Source organism: Mchenga conophoros, linkage group LG11 (genome assembly GCF_057382185.1).
Source record: "Mchenga conophoros isolate Kocher_MC1m ecotype Shallow Benthic linkage group LG11, M_conophoros_male_GT1.1, whole genome shotgun sequence".
Classification (NCBI taxonomy): domain Eukaryota; kingdom Metazoa; phylum Chordata; class Actinopteri; order Cichliformes; family Cichlidae; genus Mchenga; species Mchenga conophoros.
The window spans coordinates 29,797,972-29,820,078 of NC_140536.1; the positions used below are offsets into that span (position 1 = coordinate 29,797,972).

The window sequence follows — 22,107 nt, forward strand, 5'->3', positions numbered from 1 at the left end:
ATCAAAATTATATTGGTAAAATAAAAAGGACAGTTGAATAACAGAACATTCAATATGTCATTAACATCATGTATACCAAACAAAGAAGTGGCTCCATTATTCCAGTCCACAGGGGACTGTCCTCTCCCCCTTCCTCTTCACCCTCTACACCACAGACTTCAGCCACTGCACAGAGACATGCCATCTTCAGAAGTTTTCTGATGACTCTGCAGTGGTTGGATGCATCAACAGGGATGATGAGACAGAGTACCGGGCTGTGGTCGACTCCTTTGTCACGTGGTGTGAGCAGAATCATCTGCAGCTCAACGTGGCAAAGACCAAGGAACTGATCGTGGACTTCAGGAAGACCAGGAAACACTTGACCCCTGTTTCAATCCAGGGGGTCAGTGTTGACATTGTGGAGGACTATAAATACCTTGGAGTACACATTGACAATAAACTGGACTGGGCTAAAAACACCACAGCACTTTACAGGAAGGGCCAGAGTCGTCTCTATTTTTTGAGGCGACTGAGGTCCTTCAACATCTGCCAGAAAATGCTGAGGATTTTCTATGAGTCTGTTGTGGCCAGTGCGATCCTCTATGCTGTTGCATGCTGGGGGAGCAGGCTGAGGGTCGCAGATGCCAACAGACTTAATAAACTGATCCGTAAGGCCAGCAATGTTGTGGGGATGGAGCTGGACTCCCTCAAGGTGGTGTCGGAGAGGCGGATGCTGTCCAAGATAAAGACAATGTTGGATAACACCTCCCACCCACTCCATGACATGTTGGTCAGTCACAGGAGCACGTTCAGTGAGAGACTGAGATTACCGAAAAGCACCACTGAACGACACAGGAAATCATTCCTGCCTGTGGCCATCTCCCTGTACAACGCATCCACTTAACACACTGTTTGCTGCTACAACTACACATGTTTCTTTTCCAAATATTTATTTATAAGTGACTTATGTATGTATGTATGTATGTATATATATGTATATATTGTACTATTCTTAGTTAGCGTATTGTCTGTCTTGTCTTAATGTTGGTTTAAAATGGAGCACTGTAACAAAAAATAATTTCCCCCAGGGATCAATAAAGTATTCTGATTCTGATTCTGATTCCATCCTATAAGGTTACGAAATGGCCCATCACTGTTACACTCTTATTCTAGTGTGCCTGCCTCTAAGTATTTGTAGGTAAATACAATTACTTTGTAATTTCAAATAAAATACATTTAATTACAGGGTAATTACACCTTTTTGTCGAAGACTGTATTATATAAAGTTATTAATTAACTTGGCTAGCAGAACTAGTGTCAGCTGTGACATGACTGAGTTGAAGTTCCAGGTTTTTAATTTGCTGGTGTCAGATTATTAATAAGGGTGATGAACACTTGTTGGAGAGACCCAGTTTTGCCCCGGCAGACCCTTGATCTTGATCTGCACTTACTGCATGCATTTACTGTAGAAAGAGGCAAAAAAAACATAAGCAGGAAATCCAAGTGCAAAGCAAACATTTGTGTCAGAGGGAAATGGAGTCAGTGACCCTATGAGAGAAAACAAAGACACTGATCAGTTACTGTAGCTTAGCGCAAAAATTTCCTTCAGAATGCTACTTTTCACTTTCATGTTTCATGTACATTTCAGAGCACGTACATATTCACTTTTGTAATCAGTACTTTAACTTCCAGGGTCTTTGTTAACACTGTAGTTCTAAGTGAAGTAATGTTTGCATGCTGGTGTTAGAAAACAGACTTTACCTGTTATGAATTATCACCAAATATTAGTCTAAAAATAATGAGCTCACGATGATGAAAAGTATTTTAATACATGCACAGTTGGCACTAATGGTCAGTCCATGGTTTGACATATCATGCAGACCTGCCAAAAACAGTGCGTACAATAAAAAATCTAACAAACAAACCAAAACAATTAACACAAGCATCCTAAATAGTATCTTGAAAGCAAATAAATAATTATGAGATAAATATCCATATCTAGAATTTCAACATATATACACTGTATAAATTGAATCAGCTGTACACTATTGATGACAAAAAATGATACTCAAAATAAAATACTGCTAAAGCATGTTTTAAAATTTAAAAAGGTGAAGAATATAAAGCATAATTGTATGTACACACTTCACAATAACTACCTCAGTTTGCCTGACCCAACCTAGCAAAACAGAACAAATACTGCATGTTTAAAATTGTACAGTAGTGCTACGACACAATGCAAACAAGCAAATGGCTTCCAGTTTGTCTTCTTCTTCTCTCTTCTTATTCTTGCCCAGAAGGTGCTATTTTAATATTTGATTTTTGCTATCGCTAAATCTAACCACAAATGAATCAGGCTTCAAAGAAATCAGGTTCTTTTCTGGTGCTAAATTCTTGAACTCTGTGTATCAGAAGTGAACAACTGCTGTCAGTCTTCAAATCTCAACAGACGGATGTATGGATGTCTGCGAAATGCACCAATATTGATGAACTTTAAAGCCCAGTACAGAGAAGTACCAGTATGAGTCTGTGGCTTCATTTAACTGATTGTCCACAGCTAAACCACTTAAAGTTCCCTGTGCTAGTGATTTAAAAATGATTAGAAAATGATCGTTATTTTAAACACCTATTTTTCATGGGATTTGGCACAAAGATAGACAATTATTACACATGCCAACAGAATACAGTATACTGTACTACTCTGTAGTTCCCTGCCTTAATACAATCTGTACTGTGCAAAGACCCATCATATATGCGTCACTTTGTGGTCAAATAAAACAAATACAAAAAATAAAAAATAAAAATGATATAAAAAAACTGTTAAACATGTAGCAACAGTTTCAATCTTGTTGTGCATAACACTGTGCTGATTTGCTTTGGGAAAAGCATGTCTTACATCTGACCTGGCAACAAGAAAATCTGGATTGTGGCGAACTCTGAGAGCACAGAAGTGTGTGTAACAGTGCAGACTTTTATTAGCTGAAAGAATCTTTGGTTAAATCTGATGAGCTGACCACCACTGTTTTTAGTTGATGTAAAAAAAACAAAACAAAAAACAGTAGCTCTCTGAAGAAAGTCAGAAACAGTTATCAACTAGTCTTCCTTCTGTGCTCACTGTTGCTTTGTGGTGTGCTAACAGCTCAAAGAAAAGTCCAGGACAGTGAATCTACACCCATTGGTTGCATTTGTTGTAAGTTTGTATTAGAAGGAAGCATTTTTCCTGCAAAGCAATCGTTTCTTTTTGTAAATTTTCGTTGTTAAATGACGTCTAGACTTGCCTTAAACTGTGTGATTTTGCTTTAGGTGCTTAAAATGTCATGTTTTTATTAATCTGTTTTAGCCGCCTGCTCCTGTCTCTGGTAAATAATCTCCTGATCAAATAGCGCCCTCCTGTGGTTGGTTAGGGTCTTGTAGCCTTTGTCCTGAGAGTTAGATGAGACAGCAGTAAGGTTGTCCCTTGGCACAGTATGAAGGAGGGTCAGAGTTGTTTTCTAAGATCGAGGCTCCAGCCTTTGTGACAGTTCAAACAGAGTCTGCTGATTGTCGATGATGTGAAGATAGTCAATGTAGGCTCGCACCTCTGAGCTGCTCTTCTGTGTTATTCCATTTCCTAGGATGAATAGAAAACGTGTTACTTTTCTGGGTGAAATGGATTTTGTTGACTTTCTTAAAGCCATTGTATGAAATCATGTAAGGCAATGTGCTGGTGCGAGAGGATCATGAATGTAAGTGACTTTGCTCACTGATTTTGTTATTTGCCTTGCAAAAACTGATGATGACAGCTTTAAAAAATGATGTTTCATCATTGCTTTTAGTATGGAAGTTTGTAGAAAAGAAATAACAATATAAACAATTTAAACACTGACCCATGTGATCTTTCTGGCACTGTCGAATGAGACGCACCATGTCTGCTATCATGTGCTGGAAGCAAAATGTGGAAACAGGCATCTTTAAACATACAGTTTTGTATTCGGTGCTGAAGCATGCCCTGCCAATTCAGTTCAATTCAATTCAATTTTATTTACTGTATATAGCGCCAAATCACAACAAAAGTCGCCTCAAGGCGCCACAAAAATGCACAAACCTACCAGCTTTTCAAAATTGACCAGGTTATCATGAAACGTCTTGTTGCCTTCATGAATGAATGTGATATCTAAAGGAGAAAAACATTTTGTTTAGTATTCTCCAGCAGGTTTGTTCTTCCATGTCAGATCTGCTTGATAGAAATATCTCCCCAGCACTCTGCTCCTAGAGTTAGATTTTCTGCAGGGGAGCTGAAGTGACAGAATAATGAGCACACCTTTCAGCAGCAGAGGAAGAAAAGGAATCTTTGGAGCCTTCATCTTCTTGAAGGAGTCCCTGTAGGCCTTGTGATTCAGCGAGGGATCCTGTGAAGACATTTTTAAAATGAATGAGTCTTATCCAGCGGGAGTGACTGTGTGTTCCTGGATGCTTTTATTAGAGACTACTAACGATCTAATGCGGCCAGATGTTTCCACTGATTTTACAAGTTCAAAGCATCTGTTTGGTTCGGCCAGTACACACCGACACAAGGGTTTATACTCTCTGTTACAGTGTGAATTCATACCATGCTCAGTAAACTTACTGTAACTGTTTCCAGCTCTGAAAATAGCCGTTTGAATTTGCCAGGAACTTTCTGCAGAGAAAATAAAAGCTGATTTCAGATACTTCAGCTAGACATATAATAATGGAAAAAGATGGAAATTATTAATTCCTTTTAGAAAAAGAAAAAAGTAAAGAAAACATCTGACCTCCCATGTCTGACTGAGGCGGCTCACGGCTGCTGTGTTGAGGCCCATTATGATCGCAAAGAAACAGTTGAGGTTCCTCTGTGCTTTACAGCTGCACACAAGCACACAGTTCATTTACTTTCAGACTTGTAACCACAAAAGTAGATGTAGTTCAACGATTTGCCACTGGAGGGTGCAGTATTCCCATATAAAACATCTCACCCTACAGGTTGAATGCTGTAATAACTTTGAACTAATAGTAGGAGAAGCCAATGTGAATACTCGGTAAGTGAATCTCTTATCACACTGCTGTGGTATGGGAGGAACAATACTAACTGGGCAGCAATCTTTATGAATTTCTTGATGAGCTGAACCCGTTTGCAGAGCGTTGGGCACAGCAGCACCTCGGTCATCACCCACAGCTGGATGTCATTGCATCGCTGCAGCAGGAATTCTAAAGCTGTCGTGTGGTTGCTGCCAGCGTGGCGGTTGAAGGTGAAATAGACCAGCTCTTGCTGTAAAAAAAAAAAAAAAAAAAAAAAAGAACATTTACTGAACATTAACATCTTTGAAGGATTCAGTATGAAGAGAAGAATTTTTGCAAGTTCAAGTTGTGAGACAAACCTCGTGCACTGCATCAAAAATTGCCCAGTCAAAATCAGTGAGTGCAACAGCGACATCCCAGGTGTTCAAACTCATCATGTGAGCTGTCCTCTGCTGCAGCTCTGAGTTATCTGTTAAAGGGTTCTGCAAAGAAAAACAAGCAAAAAAGGTTCAGATTTTCCTTTAAAACCACAATGCCCTGAACACCGACATAAACATTTAGACATTTTTGCAGACACTGAATAAGAATTAGTTTTGCCTCAATTTAAATACTAAAAATTAACAGTCTCTTCGCCGGTTTTTAGGTATCATATATAAAAATGCATTTTTTTCTACTCTCAAGAAAATGCATATTTAAAGTTAAAGTTAAACATAAAAATATTATTCCTACCAGGACTTCACTAAGGTCCTTCCTGCACGCATGCAGCCTCCCCACTGACCGTAAAGAACTGGAGAAAACTCGGTCCTGAGGCTGCAGGAGGAGTCTGCCTGCAGGGGAGAAAAGAGCATAAACAGCAGAATACCATTAGAAATCTGTCTGGCAGCATGTACGCAGCTATCACTGGTTACAGATAAGACTCTGTGTGCCAAGCTCCACTTTGAGGTAGCCTGACACTTTAGTGACTGATAACAGATGCTGACTCCATATTACTTGACTCCCTAGGAGACATCGAAGTCAATTATGTTGATTGCAATCTCTCACATACCTATCTGGGCTCAGTATCAAAATGAATATAGAAAGAAACATCAAATATGACAAAATGTTAGAAAAAAAAACTATAAATGAGAATTTTTTGGTTGGATTCACTTGTCTCCTAAGAGGAAATGATCACTAAAATCAATACACAGTTGTTCTGAGAGATCACCATATCCTGATATGAGTGCTCTCTTTGATAGGGAAACAGACGGACTCAATGGTGTTGAAGAATATGAAAATGACTGTAGCCGTCATAGTGCTTAAACTCATATGACAGAATTTGGACCAATGCGTTAAACATAAAACACAAAAGAGAACAGAGACTTGTTCTAGTAGGAAGTGGTGGCCCAGCACCTCACTCAAACACTTGTGAAGCATTTTCCTTTAATTTGTCACACATTTGCATTTAGAGTAAGTAGTCTCATAGCTAGTTCTGGATTACTCTAATATTCAACTGTAGTGCTACAGTGTTAAGTTGTGAGTTTCAACATTGAAAGTATTGTCATTATTGCTATGCAATGTTCTCCAACCAGTTAGAGAAAATACTATTTACCTCCAGGATAAGTGACACCCACGAGTACCAGCTCCTCCTGGGAGACATCCATCCTTTCTGCCACTGCCTGCACCAGCTCCTGTGCCACCACCCCGGACTGGACCCTCATACTTAGGTATGAGTCCATGGTTATATACACATGACACAGCACTGGCAAAGGGAAAAAAATAATTTCATTAAGTTGTAAGATCCGTTAAAAAGTGCAGCCCACTGCCCATATAGGAGGTTAACATGAAATCCATGCCTCTATCAGGCACAGCAGAGATCCATTGACCTGGGATCTTCTGGTCCCATTAGGTGGGTCTTGGGAAGTTGCCCACTGACCAAGTTTGCACATTCTGGACACAGACTAAGAAATTCAAATCATCTGCTTCGGTGTATTTTGGCCAACTGAATGACCAAATGAAAGACCCACTTTACGACCCACTGAATGGCCCACTGAACTGAATTTGGTGATGAAAAATGTTTGTTATGCTAATTTAAGAGATGTTAAAACAGACCAATTTTGGCCGGGAACACTAAAGTAAGGGGGTGACGTGACCACAACTGGAGGCTTATTTGAATGAACTAGCTCTTTAAAAGGAATATAATCTAAAAACTTTTTTCCCCCTTACTGTCTGTCTCCTTTTACTACATGTTTTCATTACAAATCACCTTTTAACTGTGCTTTTGAGAGGTGCTATAAACATTTAATCTTATTAGGCTATTATATGTCATAAGTCAGATATTTGCACTCCCAAATACCTCATTCAATCCCTGGAAAGATTCCCATTGTTGTACAGTTCAGACTAAAAGTCTCCTTTTTTCTTACTTTGGAAACAACGTATGGTGGGAGGAATGTGTGAAGAATGAAGCTTTTTTTTTTTTTTTACGACTTACCATCCTTGGTCTCCCTCTGTGTTGCCCTGGACTGGAGCCCGTTCTCTTTCAGACTCAATTGGTGGAAAAGTGCTTTGCTCTGAAAGAGAGGAAATGCGTGGATTTTGAGACACGCTCTTACTGCCTGAGAACATCATGCATTTCGGTGGAACAACGGAACAATGTTCTTAGGAGGAAATGTGACTACAATAACCCCGACACCCGAAACGTCAATTGGGAAAGCCAGCTCATGTTGTATAAAATCTTTTATTTCTTAGCCTTGTTCACTTACCTTTCTTTGAGGGGAATATTCCACAGTACTGAAAAAAGGAGAAGAAGAAACAAATCACTAAAGTGCACCACAGTGTAATTAAACATTTACAAAAACAATCGTTGTACTTTGTCTTAAAAACTGATGATGATGATGATGATGATCCGTGGACCGCAGGTAGTGTCCGTAGTACAACAACGTAACGACCCATGCAGTTTATATAATCAAGGTAAAAGGAATCCATGTATACTCCTCTGCTGTGTTGAGTCCATTATTTAAGCTTGGTGTCAAGGACAGATTAGAGTGCTTGGTAGATTTTAGATCTTCCAGTGTGATACTTTCATTTAATCACCCTATTCCCATGGGTTAGTCCTGGTTTGATGGATAGCCCCGTGTCTATTATCATCCCTCAGCTTTTCCTGGGCTCTGCATCACAAAAGGCATGTTGGCACAAAGCCTGCCCGCAGGGATCTCCTCTCATAGGCCAGCAACGACTGTGCACTAATGAAAAACCTGACTCCCCCTGCCATGTCAAAGCACCGCTTGTGATCTAACTAGCTCTTTTACTCCTCAAAAAGCCGAATCACCAAAGAAGTCGATTAGCTCGGTGAATTATAATGGCACATGATTGGAGAGTGCAAGAAAACAAACAGTCTTTTTCCCCCAGCTTAACCTTCCCTTTGCACAAAGGCCAGATGGAAGTTGATGGGAAGCTTCTTTCTATGAAAAGAATGACACTTTTTTCACTCTGCAGCAGATTTCCACACGGCAGTCAACCTTGTCCTCCCCTAGGGTGGGACTGATTGTGAAAAGCTCCTAAATAGAAGAGTATGTCAGCCGGTAACACCCACGCAAAATCGGCTGCTTTATAAGAGTGGGTGTTGTGGATTTCCCTCCGTGCATATAAACGGGAATGAGATGCGGTCAGATAACTGTAGGAGGCTCGGGTTGAATCATCTCCACTGGTTTTAATGGGCATCAGGCAAGAGCAGCCTCAGGGGAAAAGATGTGACTGGAGGCTGACGAAGGGCAAGGGGCGCATGGGTGTGGCAATGTGTCTTGTGACTCAGGGTTGTACCATCAAAAGCAACATGATGTTTATTTTTATCACCGAAAACACTAAAGCTACTCACAGATTCCAGTTTCAGAGCAACAAAACTGTTGAAATTCATCTTTGATTGAATCTATGTATACATTTAGCAGATCAAGCATGTTTTATTTAATGGAGAATAAATACTGGGTTATTCATAATGCCTTAGTCTGCAATTATAAAAGGTTTTACATGATTTCATATTCTTTTATATATACTTATATTTATTTATTGGTATCTGTGCTTCGTAGCTTCCACAGCACTGTGAATATTCATTTGATTGGACTGATACTGTATATTGTGTTCTGAATATTGCATAATGATTTTATGACTCAACAAATCTGAAACCATACTGATGCGTATCACTGTGTTTGCAATTATTCTCATGTGTTTGGCCCAATCACAGTCAGCTGGCTAGAAATAGAGTCTTGTAAACAAGTGGTGGGACAAAAAGGACGTGCGTGCTCTTCGAGCTTTTTTCTTTTTCTCACGGAAAACATTTGTGGCTTCTTATTTCTCAAACTTCTTATACATCCTCAGTTCTGGACATTTGAGATGAAGACTTCTGTGCCATTCATATGCATACCAACCCAGAACACTGCAATTACTTTTCAGTTTCTGAATGGATTCATTGATAAGCATCTAAAGAAAGACACCAAGGGGAGAAGAAGCCCTTTCTTCGTATTCAAAGAACAGTGTGTGTTCCAGTTTGAATCCTTCAGCAGTCACAGATCTTACTAGAAATTTTCCACACCCAGGCCTGATGAGGTTCGTTTCCATTTAATAGAATTTGAAAGTATGTCTGTATTAAACTATAGTTCTCTTTCTGTTTCCACCAAATGAGGAACAAATATATGAACTCACTGTCTGCGATGCAGGTGGTAGAGTTTCTGCAGCTCCCCCACATCCCTCTCCAGGGCCGGGTGCTCATAAAGATCATCCAGCACACAACGATAAAGAGTCTGGAAGGAAATGTCAATTTTCATTTCTCCCATACAAAGTTCACCTCCCACCCAGTTTCCACCCTTTTCCGTTTGCACAGTGTGTCCTACCTTCATGAAGAGCTTGACATGCTCGTCTTCTCTCAGGAAGTCTTTGCAGAGCAACATCCACTGCGACACCAGGTGCAGGAGTTTCTGCTTCCTCTCCAGAGCCTCCTTCCGATCCTCTTTCCCTCTGTGTCGCTTGGTGCAATAGGTGGGACTCGGTTAAGGAAGGGAGATTATTTTTCATGTCTGACGTCAAATGCACAGCACAGCGAAGCATGGTGCATGATATCGATTTAGTAAAGGGGCCAAGAGAGTCAGTTATATGAATAAGATGAGTGAAGTGGAACAGCTTTAAGAAGGTAAAACATACTTTGTTTTTGAATAAAACATCTAATTCAGGATCCTATAAAAGCCTATGTGTTCAAGGATATTGTCCCAGTAGAGCTTGGCATAAATCGCTTGTAGACATGAATACTGGGTAGGTTAGCAGGAAGTCATCTAGAAGTGTGTCTGTAAAGAGAAATAAAGATCATTTCATGGAAACTATAACTTCAGAAAAAGCAAAAAAGACTTTACACATCCCATTACATCAGTCATAAGCCACGGACGCATATTTCAGACATGAGATACACGGCCTTCTCACTGCTAAATCAGTGATATTCTGCCACCCAGACACGGTCCACTTTTGCCTTGTAGGAGTGCGACCTTTACCAAAAAAATGAGCAGAATTCCTCAATTAAGCACGAAGCTGACACACTCAGATACTGTTAGATTAATGGAAAGGAGTGCATGCTTGGAAGGGGCTTTATGGATATAGCCTTATGAGCTTCATTCAGTGCTACAAGATGCTGGAGGGCATGCACTCAAGTGACCTTGACAACTGTATGATTAATGTCAGCTGAGCGCTACGTACAGGAGAGCTTTACTAATTGCGATGGCTTCCGTTTTCCACTTTAATAATGTGAGAAGAAGAGCTCAGAAGAGGCAAACAATATGCTAGCGGCCTTTTCTTGCACACCATTTTTTACTTGCACTATCTCACACATTTGCTACTGCAGGCTGTATCAGTAAGGATAAGCCAATAATGTTAATGTGTCAGGTGACTCTCTCTGACCTGTAATGAAGTCAATATTTTCATTGTTATTTTCTCGCTCACAGACAGGAAATTTGATGTTTCTGCTGTGCAATCATGCAATTGTGTTTACAAGCAGTACTTTCTGCCACGGTACCCTTCTACAACCTCTTACCAAGGTTTAAAATGAAAAAGTGTTCCTGTAAATAGATGACACAAAATGGATGCACGCTCTGCATTTGCGTACCTGCAGTTGCATTTTCAAGAAAGACAGCTGATTTTGCTTAATGGGATTTCTTTAATGATCACAGATGAATCTCTCCCAAATTGTGGCCAGCGATTCGTCTGAATATCCTCAGGAACCACTAACCAAAACTGTCATAAAAAGATACACACAAAAGAAAAAAAATTGTCTAAGGCATAATGTGAAAGAAAAGGACACTAACTCTTAGACATAATGCCCAGCCACAACCAAAAAGCTTTACAAATCCTATTAGAGCCAACCGCCTTCCAACCCCTCTGTAAGTGTGCCTCACACCCAGAATTGTAAATTCTTCTTTTTAATTTCACACTGGCTTCCCAACGTCTTTGTGTACGTTCTGGTCCACAGGACTCCCTGACATCATTATGTTAATCCAAGCAGAGCAGCTGTGGACACATCACTCACTGCTCATGGGCGGTTACATATGCACATCTTCTATAAAAACACACCTTAACACAAAACCAGAAAACGACAGGAGAGATATCACAACCCACCCACATGTACTGTATCTACTTGCACACACACACACGCACACTGACTGACTGCATACTACTCACTCACACTGCTGCCTACTGCTGTATTTTTTCAGAGCTAAGCTGAAACTGAAACGCTTTCTCATGAGTAAAAGCTCACATGCCGCTCCCCAGACTGTACAGTCTGACGGTTTCTTTTTTGAAGTTGGAAAACAGACCTAGAGGTCTGCAGTTTTCAATTGGAATAGAGGGAAAAAAACAAAGCGGCAAGATTTAACCCAAACAAGTTAGCAGAAGATGTATTTGCTTCATAAAGGGAAAGACATTGTGTGTGAATTCTGCCGTTTGAATGAAGTTTAGCAAGCGGTTGGGTTGTTTTCTGGCTCCAGTCAGTCATAAAAGTCAGTCAGTTTTTAATATTTCACAGTTAGAACTTGTAGTTGACGTGTACTACCATGTATCATGTTGCTTTCAGACACACAAACCAAAACAAATTTTGTCTTCCTTTTAGCAGAATTACATAATTGATTCACTAAACTACCTTGTCAGTGTCATCAATAGGCTTGTCAATCAATCTGCACATCTCTTTTGCATTTCAACAAAGCTGATTAATGCAGTCTTTGAAATTTGCATGTTAATGTGTCACTTGCAAGCTTGGTAACCACCAGAAGGCATTAGTTTAGCATTTAGAAAGCTTTTACATGTTCTGTTCTTTCACTTTCAGTACAAATAAACATCTCTCCACATGGTGCATTGGCAAAAGAGATAGGACATCCTCTCATTAAGGGCACAAATGTTCTGTTGCATGATTTTCAATGCTACCAGCGAGCAGTATGATCTGTGCAGAGCAAGAATCAATAGCTGCACTCAGGGATTGGGTACAGGAAAGAAGGCAATGCTGAAGACTTGTGAATGCTAATCACAGTGCTAAGAAAACACTTGCACATCAGACATCCACTGATTGCTGCAGTGGTTCACACTTGCTTTCCCTCAAACATGCCTGCGGTGGTTTCAGAAAAGTGCCATCTCTCGCAAAAGAAGACAGAAAGCTTTGCATTCCTAATGTTGTTTAAACATGGACGTGAGTGCTACCATAATGAAATAAAAATGGCTTTCTAATGCGATGTACTGTATATAAAATCATCAGCTTATCTGAGCCATCCAAGAGAGACGAACCAAAACGCAGCAGCTCGTTGAATGTTGGAATAAATCTTGTTTGGAGAAAAATTGGAAATCTGATTCTATGAGATGATCCTCAGCAGTAGCACAGAACGACAAGGAGCCAGCAGCAGTCAGATTATTAAACATCACTCAGTGCAGATCAATTGCTGCTCAGGACTCATCCTCCTGAGGTCTCTGGCTCTTTGACCCTGGGATACCACTCAGCATCATGCTCTGCTTCATGGCTCCCTATGGAGCATTAACTTCTATACACTCACTGCAAGTTGTACTAATGGTGAACGATGCATAAACAACACAAAGCCCTTCTGGGCCGATGGATTTATTATACTCTAAATGAACAAAGAATAGAATGGCTAAACTATTTGTCTTAGTGGCTGACTTTATGTTTAACTTCATACCAGAATAAAATATTCTAATAAAGCGATAAAAATACGACACTCAACATAGTCTATAACTCTATTGCATCCCTGATAAGACATTTGATCTCCAGTTAGTCATGCCTCCATCCCAATGAGAGATCATCTGTTACCACCTCCATATCCCAAGAAAACTGCAGCTCCTCTCCTAATCTCCTTATGCCCACTTTCTTTCCTCTTCCCCGCTCTTTTCATCAATCTTTCGTCTCCTTGCCTCACAGCTCTCAATTGTCATTCCTCATCCAGTTATCTTTTCAGCTTCAGAAACAGAGGGTCTCCTCTGCCTTGGCAACAGAGCCAAATTATCAAGTACCTGCTTGGATGAGAGGAAATGTGTTGATTTTTTTATTGCTGTGAGGCTGGACTGCATGTCGTGCAGACCATTTACAGCCTCACTGAAAAGATATGAGAGACATTTATCTCTGTCATGGCTTTTAAATGAATGCTCTTAAACTTAACATCATTTCGGCAATCACAGCACATGATTAACCCAGTAATAATGCCCAGAGGGAGAAGCTGTCCCAGCTTTATTGGTAAGAGAAAGGGGGGGGAGGGCAGAAAGTAAAACAGAAAGTGAAGGTAGCTCATTTACTCTTTCTCTTCTCAGTCACATAAAGATACATATGTGACTTCTACATAAAGGTAAAAAAGACTTTGTGTTTTTGCTTTCTAATATCAAAGAAACGCTTTATGTCAGACACAGGTAAAGCCAAAAGAGGGTGAAATGATATGAAAGCAGTATGCTGACCTGACTCTTTGCCCTGTGTTATCCCTCGGTCCTCGTCCAGCGTTAGGTCATTCAGCAAGTGCTCCAGGATCTTCTCGGGAGTCCCTGACACTACCATGTACCTGTCAGACACAACAGAGTCATTGGACGAGTCCTCCTCAAAAGAAGAGAGAGACCGGCTGCTGCTCCATTCCTCCTCTCCCTCTGTGCCCTCATCATCTATGTAGCGAAAGTAAGGGACATCAAACGTGGGCATTGTCACCGGCTCTGCCCGGCTGGTGCTGTCACTGCTGCTCTTTTCCGAGCCCTCCTCATCCTCCTCGTCCTCCTCCTGCTCCACCAAGGCAGCGTGTAGCAGCCTTACCTCCTCCTGCTGCTGGTTCGGGGGCTGTGGCCGAGATCCCATCCTAGCAGAGTCCCCTTGCCCTTATGCCGGCAATGTTGCTGTGGTTACTGCTGCATGACCCCTTTACCCATCCCTCTATCCACCTGCACCTGCTAGAGCCCGTAGTCCACAGAGGTATCCCAGTATGCTCGCAACTACAAAAAAACCCCCTCTCCAGTTACTTGAATGGGAAGGCTGACAGCGCAGCTTTGCCTCACAGTCCCATGCTGCCTACTTGTATGTATTTAATGTAGTCATTTATGTGCACGGAACTGTGATGTAAGCATGCCTGAGTGAGTGAGTGTGTGATCCGCAGAGGGGGAGAAGGAGAGTGATTATAGGGAGAGCGCTGAGGGAGCGAAACATATAGTGAGAGAGGGAGGGAATCTAGGAGGGGAGGGGAGTGGAGAGGCTTACCTCCTGTTTCTCGCCTCCTCTCTCCCTCCTCCCCTCGCTGATGCAGAGAGCTGCTCTGACGACAATCTTTGGAGAACGAGCACATCGTGGCCCCTCTCTCTCAGACACAAGCGGACTGCCTCGTCACTCTGGGGCTGGGGAGAGAAAAGCAGGAGGGAGGGAGGGAGGGAGGGAGGGAGTGTGTTATCACCAAGGAGATTCCCCTGTATTTTCTCCCACTCGCACAAATCACCACTGATTTCCATCATAATACTGCACTGTAAGTGAAAGAGAATTTCCATATATCATTATTCAGCCCTTATCACTGGAGCCCATTCAGGGATTAACATAAAAGACTATTTTAATTATTGATTTATGTGTAGCGCCTATTAAATCACGGTTGGCGACTGAAGGCAGTCTATTTTCAAGCTGTCACATGGTTCAACTTTGCATAGTAACAAAGGTTTTGTGGTTTGGAGTTTAGCATAGACCCCCGATTCCCTTGCCAGGTACTTGTCCTATTACCACCACGACATACAAGCAATGATAAATTCATCTCCTTTTTGTCAACAAACAAAACAAGTATTTTTTTTATTTTATTTATTTTATTCATGCTTTCACATGTATAGGGCAATATCTCTGTTTCTATTGCTGGGCATACTGGACAGCCTAGACATTCTCTTAAAGTATCTAAAATCTAACTTAACTAAAGTCGACATCTTAAACCAAAAAGGATTACTAGAGTGTCTCTGAAGTATAAAGATGGCTGACAGCTGCTTGACAATGGAGTAGCCTGGATCAGTGATATTGGTCTTAATGAGATCTTCACTGTATGTTGCATACGCATGCATCCTGAATTAGGCCCCCTCCCCTCACTTTTCACCCATCCTCCCCTTCTCAGCCATCAGTCACTGCAACACAAGCCTCTGTTCATGCAATTAGCTGGGTAGACATGCTGGAAATGGTTGCAGTTTGTGGCCCTAATTGCCTTTTGCCAGAGAAGCATTCAGGGTCGTTCAGTTAAGCATGGCTTCCTGGCACTATTAACGCTTGTCAAGGGATCCGTGGACATAAAGACACACTATAGATGCACGATACATATGCAAATATATGCATTTAGATACAAAATATAACAAAACAAAGACACACAAACATAGTGTGTCTTTCATCATTATTATTGCATTATCCCACTACAGTAGTTTAGATTGGTGGTACTTTTCCAGTCCTGTGTTGTCTGACTGACTGAAGAAAACTTTAGATATCTGCTAAAACTGCAGTAGCAATTACGTTTTCCAATATTACATAGACAGGTGCTCTCAAGCAGTTTCTACGTTGCTGAAGAAGCATCGAGACTTAATTGTCTTACTACTGGACTAAGGGGCATGGAGGATGACAAAAATGGAATGAAGAAAAAAATCCCATTGAAGCGAAGCTGTTCCTTTCTTCCTGTGGTTCTAGCTTTATCAACATGTGGCATACTGTGTCTGTTAAATTCCTTTAAAGTTAGAAAAAAAAAAGCACACTTTTTTGTCTCACCAAGCCTGGCAGTACAGCACAGTTGATTCTTGACTATAATTAACATAATATCTCAGTGTATGGCTAATGGGTCAAACAGCAAATAAGACTCTTCACAATTAATTATTGATTGTTTCTTGGCTGCTTCAGACTACTGCTTAGTGTGCACTGTGCTTTGTGGTTACCAGTGTTCCTATACAAAAAACAACCAGGCGTCTAGAGTGGATCATTGTAAGGAGACAGCAGGGCACCGGGCCACTCAGTTTCAAACCTAGCCTTGATCTGACCTTGCTCAAAGTTACTGAAGCCTTTCAAACATGGACGCCATCAGCAGAAAAGCAAAAATAATTTTCAGGCCTCTGCACAAAGTCACGTCCCCCTAAGAGCTTCACTGTCCCATCTATGGCTCCAGATCTATTCTGCTGGCTAGAGAGATGTGTTTTATGTATGTCTGTGTGCATCTGACATGCATGGTATGAAACACTTAAAGTGCCCTGGAAGGTCTCAGTCATGACAAAGTGCTGATTTGTCTTAATTCCTCCCAAGCACCAGTGTGGATTACACAGGATGGGAAGAAGAAGACGGGATCCATATACGAGTGCTGTATTCAAATAAACATCATCTCTAACAGACGCTTGATGTCATTCATATTTCATGTGTGAGGTTTGAAAAATAAACAGTGAGCAAGGGAGGTGCACATTATGTAACATCAAGGTAATAAGAGTAAGACAAAATGTGTTCAACAGAAAAGATGAGAATGTGTTGCTATCTGTTCCCCATAAACTGAAATTAAAGAGGCTATAAAAGATAGAAAACTGTAAAAGATCTGCAACCTCGGGATCTGAAAAGCAAATAAATGCAGAACCTAGTGTTAAACATTGCATTTGAAAAACCTCTGGTTGCAAAGAGAAGTCAAATTGTACAGAACTCCTGTTGACTTGAGGTATGATCTCAGTAAACATCGTCTTGAGTAATCTTTAGTCTCAATCACTATTTTTTTAGCTGTAATAAAGCATGGACTTCTTTTATTGTCTCATTTAAAGCAAAATATGATGAGTGGCTATAAACTATAATGCAATATGTTTTAGGTTAAAACAGAGTGCCTAACATTCACAGTCTTTCTGCATCAGAGACTCTGACATGCAGCACTCTGTATATTAAGCACCCCTTTTCCCACCAGCTGGGATTTAACTGATTCCTAAACACTTTGATGTCTGTGTTTAGATATCTGTATGAGTCACGTTTTACAGCACTAGCAGCATCATTAGATTACTTATAAGATGAGGAACACTAGAGAATCATCTCACATAATGTTAATATTTCCAGAAAATGTCAAGTGTTAAATGTACTGTGTATTCTACACTGTAAAAATAAATCGTGATATAAAAGTATTTTACTGTGTATTTTAGAGTTTTGTACTGTTCTTCTAGAATATCATTAAATTCACATAAATAGACTGATTTTACATTTCAAATGTAAATTAACGTAAAATCACTGTAAATGTAATAAAACATAATTTTCCTGTTTTTTAAATGTATCTGTCTGTACATATGCATATTTAGATTGTTAAAATACATTCACAAATGTATCATAATTTCACAAATATTTGTCCGTTATTTGAAAGACTGAACTGTTAAATTCAAATGTAATGCTATGGAAAAATATATAAAATGATTCGTATAAACTTTTTTTACATCAAATAATTACTATTATTGTTGTTATTTAGGGTGATCGTGGCTCAAGAGTTGGCAGTTCGCCTTGTAATCAGAAGGTTGCTGGTTCGAGCCCCGGCTCGGACACTCTCGGTCATTGTGCCCTTGGACAAGACGCTTCACCTACCACCTACTGGTGATGGCCAGAGGGGAATTGTAAAGTACTATATGAATGCGATCCACTGTTATTTAAACCAACTGTTAACTGTATATCTCTGTACATTTAAGTATTATTATTCATATTGCCACATTCATTGACCTTTTTTATAGGTAATTTCATTGTTTAATCACGTTAAATTGTTCCTAATTTAATGTTTAAAAGCACTTGAAAAAGGCAAAATCCGATGTAAAATAAGGGCAACAAACTGTATTGTCATTACTGAAAATAATGGGAAAATTATTTTCTGTTATTTTATGGTATTATTTTGGCGCCCCAGCTGCTGGAATATTACTGTTTTTTTAGGATTTGGTTTTTTTTTACGGTGTAGTGTTAAGTGTACTTTACCATACCTGGCTATTATTTCTGGCATTATAAATGACACACAGACATATATACTCAGCCTTTTTTACAGTCATAATTTGACAAACTTTGCATATGTACAATATTGTGCAAATCATTGCCAAGCTGAAAAATGAAGCCATTGCCAATCAGACATTTCCAGATGGTGGATCAAAATCTGACTGTACTCATTTTCATAATTCCATCAGGTTTGCTAAGATCCCCCAATGAGAACCAACAGCTTGTATTGCAGGAGGGCATATATAGATATAGGCCCAGAAGGGAACTGCATTAGGTGTGGTTCTATTCCTGAATTCAGGAATAAATTTTCATTAATTTAAAATTGCTTCTGTGGTAAGTTTCTGTTGAGACACAAGCACTGATTCATTCCTTGAGTTCTTTATTTATTTATTTATAATTTATAGGTCAGTGTTAGGGATTGTTCCTTCTAAAAATGGTCAGGAACAGGGACTGGACTGAAAAATGAAAATGAGTGAGAAAACAACCAATGTCCAAAGAAAGCCTGAGAAACTATTGCTCAAGACCACTTTTAAAAATTACTAAAAAGTCTTGATCCTTGGAAACAAATATAAAGAAATGAATGGTGGCTCAGTACTGTGCTCAGTATGTCACTAAAGAAACAAACGTAAAACACTGTTGTTATGTAGCTCTAACATTTGATCATCCACAGACTGGCAGCAGCTGCAGGCGACAGGCTGTTACTGAAAGTGCACGGTGATAAGGAGAGCTTGCCTCATGGTGGAGAAAAGGTCATGACGCTCGGGAATCCACCCTGAAAACATACAATGTCTTGGCATGATGACTTGCGTCATTTCTTCCTGCAATTGTTCAGCAGGTCAACGCACAGACACAGCTGGCAGGAAGAGAGAAGCTGAACCCACCATAAAGCTAGCCAATCAGATTGCTCCTATACAGGTGATGTAATAGTTTTAAAAGTGTGGAGGCTGACGTGCACATACAACACTTCTTGTTGTATTTGAATTTCTTTTTACCCACGTTTTGAACAGCATCCCAACTTTTTGAGAACTGGGGTTGTAAACACAGGCATAGTGATTCATCTTATAGATACAATCTATTTTGACATCTATTCTTGCGTCTAAAATGGTCTTTTTTCTCATATTTAATGAGACACTTCTTGCAATCTGCACATAATTTAAGTGGCAACACTAATCTTTAGATAAGGTGGAGACACTATAGAACGTAAGGAGACCGATTAAAAAAAAACAAGACTGCAAATTCACTTCAGTTTGATTAATGGGATGCTACACAGACTGCAATGCTTGCATAAAACACTGCAGTATAATCCTGAGTGAATGTAACTAAGGATGCAGACTCCACTTGCTTTCACTCATGGGGAAAGCTTGCTAACAGAGTCGGATTTATAATTAAATAAAGTGGAGCATCAAATATGTTGAACTAAAGCTGCGTTTTCGTTTCGATGCATTTACATGCTGCAACAAACAAAAGTTGTAGAAATATCTGCTCTGTCTGCCGATGTGTCATGTATCTCACCTCACTTGTCCTTTCTGGGTTCTTGCTGTGGTTTTGCAGAAAGCGACAGCCATCCTTGGCCAGTCTCTGGACCATCTCCAGTCTGGACAGGTCCTCCTTGTCATGCAGGATGCTCTTGTTCCCATGATGCAGCCCAGGGGAAACAGAGAACATGTATCTGAGGCCACAGTCCCACGACATTGCCGACTGATTACTGGCTGCTGGCTTTCCACCAGGAACAACAGCAGAATTCCTGAACATGGGCTTACACAACTCGTAAAAAATGCCTAACAGAGGTGAGCAGCTCAAGAATGAGTGTAGGCTATATGTACGAGTTGTGAATTTCTGTCATCACAGCCTGAGTAGATTCCAGTTGCTGTACACCTCAGTCAAGTCTACAGGCGCATCAGTTGAACTCCAGGTATCGCTCTGTGTGGTTGGCTGTACTGAGAGTGAATGACAGAGTTCTCCTCTCCGTCCTTCTGGTGCTTTTCAGCACCCGGGCAGGGAGGGAGTGAGTTAAGGACACGGTGGGTTCAGGAAACATCTGGTGAGCCAGACAGACCCAAAAAGGAAGTTTAAAAATCTCCCGAAAGCAGGAGAGAGTTAAGATTCAGGATAGGGCAGGGTACTTCACACTAGAAGGTCAAACTCTTGTTAGGGTGGAGATGCAAACAATACTTAACCGCTTTATTTTCAGTTAGGGTGAGGTAATGTAATGGCGCCCATAAGAAGCTCGTAAAGTCAGAGCAAAAGCTACAGATCTGTCACAGAAAGTTACTGACATATTCAGGTGGATGTGTAAACATCAGAGCATTTACCTGCTGTATATAAAGTGGAGCAAGCATTAGAATTTTGAGTAATCAAAACTCTTTATCACTCATCTAGATAGCTGCTGATTACAGTGAACAGTGAACAGAGTTTCCAGTTTTTTATGTGATATATTGCAAATTGAGGCTGGATCTCGGGGAGTTCATCAGACAAGAGATCAACTTGTGCTGGGAACTTACAAACGGCTTCATTTAACATTCGGTATTCTGTAACATTTTTGAGTCTCTAATTAATCTCCAAATGATTTATTGAATTTCTCAGTCAATCGTTGGTGTGTAAAATATCAGTAGACCTATACAGAGGATCTGAAACCCAGGCATGTTTGAAGCTTTTGTGGGAATAATTACATTTTTGATTTATTCATTTATGGCCAGTGAAGCTGATTAATCAACTGTTTGTTTGGGATACTTCATTTGAAACTATACGTTTCTCTAATAGGACGATAATGAAAAAAGAAGAAGAGAAAACTAACAAAGAAAAAAAGCCCTTTAATCACCCTGCAGACTATTGCTGCAAGTGTCCATTTTTATTACAGAGCTCTAAGTTGTCCAACTAAGATGTCCAACTGCAATTGCTGTCAGTGTGCTTAGTGAACTTGCAGAGGGATCAGTGTGACCCGACATGTATCGATCAAAGAAAAACAAGGACATTAAATCTCAGTATGGGCAACATTTTATCTATTATCATTATATCTTTTTTCCCCTCTGTCAGCGGTGTGATGCTTGACTGGGTCCTTGCAAAGCCATTCAGCTGTGCTGCCATCCCAAACTGCTGATACAGCAAACTGCAGAATGAGAAAAGGTCCCCATCTCTAAGTGGTGTTTCTCTTTCATGTGAGGACGAGTCCTATCATTCCACTGCGGCCTTTTTGTTCTTTTAATGTAAGTGATTGGCACGACACCAATTGCACTCCTCCTGCAGAGTACATATTAGACTTATTACAATAGGTAACTCTTCCTTTAAGTCCTCTTAAAATCTTTTTTAAATGAAAAGAAAAAAATTACCAAATACTAAGTAAATGAACTAATATGACCACATCCTTGGTTTGTACGAGACTTAATTACATTACTGTATGTGGCTGTCTTTGCGCATTTGCTTTTGTGATACCACTGTAGGAAGAAAGTGAACGTGTTACATCGGGACAAAGCCAGGGTGACAAACCTAGTTTTAATGTGCTACCACTGACCCAGTTTTTCAAGTAAACGAATTGCAAAGTGAAGATGCCTAAAGCCAAAATTGTAAGGCAGCTCTGTGTGCTACTAGTGTCTTTAACCAGGGACTGCCATGACAACCATGGGAGGAACTCTACTGCAGGCGCGCAGCGCTGCAACAGA

At 40.3% G+C, this 22,107-nt stretch overlaps 1 protein-coding gene across 2 annotated transcripts; it reads right to left on the reverse strand.

Annotated features, from left to right (window-relative positions):
• Positions 1–1,789: 1,789 nt before the first annotated feature.
• Positions 1,790–20,378, reverse strand: LOC146564514 (rap guanine nucleotide exchange factor 5-like). Of its 2 annotated transcripts, XM_085292377.1 has the most exons (18): positions 19,964–20,378; positions 14,726–14,859; positions 13,945–14,045; positions 10,223–10,301; positions 9,855–9,999; positions 9,667–9,764; positions 7,734–7,761; positions 7,463–7,541; positions 6,584–6,733; positions 5,725–5,822; positions 5,355–5,477; positions 5,067–5,245; positions 4,752–4,842; positions 4,586–4,636; positions 4,280–4,367; positions 4,068–4,132; positions 3,846–3,900; positions 1,790–3,589 (listed from the first exon to the last, which is right to left on the reverse strand). In XM_085292377.1, exons 1-18 carry the CDS (start codon positions 20,201–20,203, stop codon positions 3,471–3,473), a joined length of 1,923 nt encoding a protein of 640 aa, XP_085148503.1. In that variant the 5' UTR covers positions 20,204–20,378; the 3' UTR covers positions 1,790–3,470. The 2 variants fall into 2 exon arrangements, with proteins under 2 accessions (XP_085148503.1, XP_085148505.1); XM_085292379.1 differs by lacking the exons at positions 14,726–14,859; positions 19,964–20,378 and adding an exon at positions 14,288–14,614.
• Positions 20,379–22,107: the final 1,729 nt, after the last annotated feature.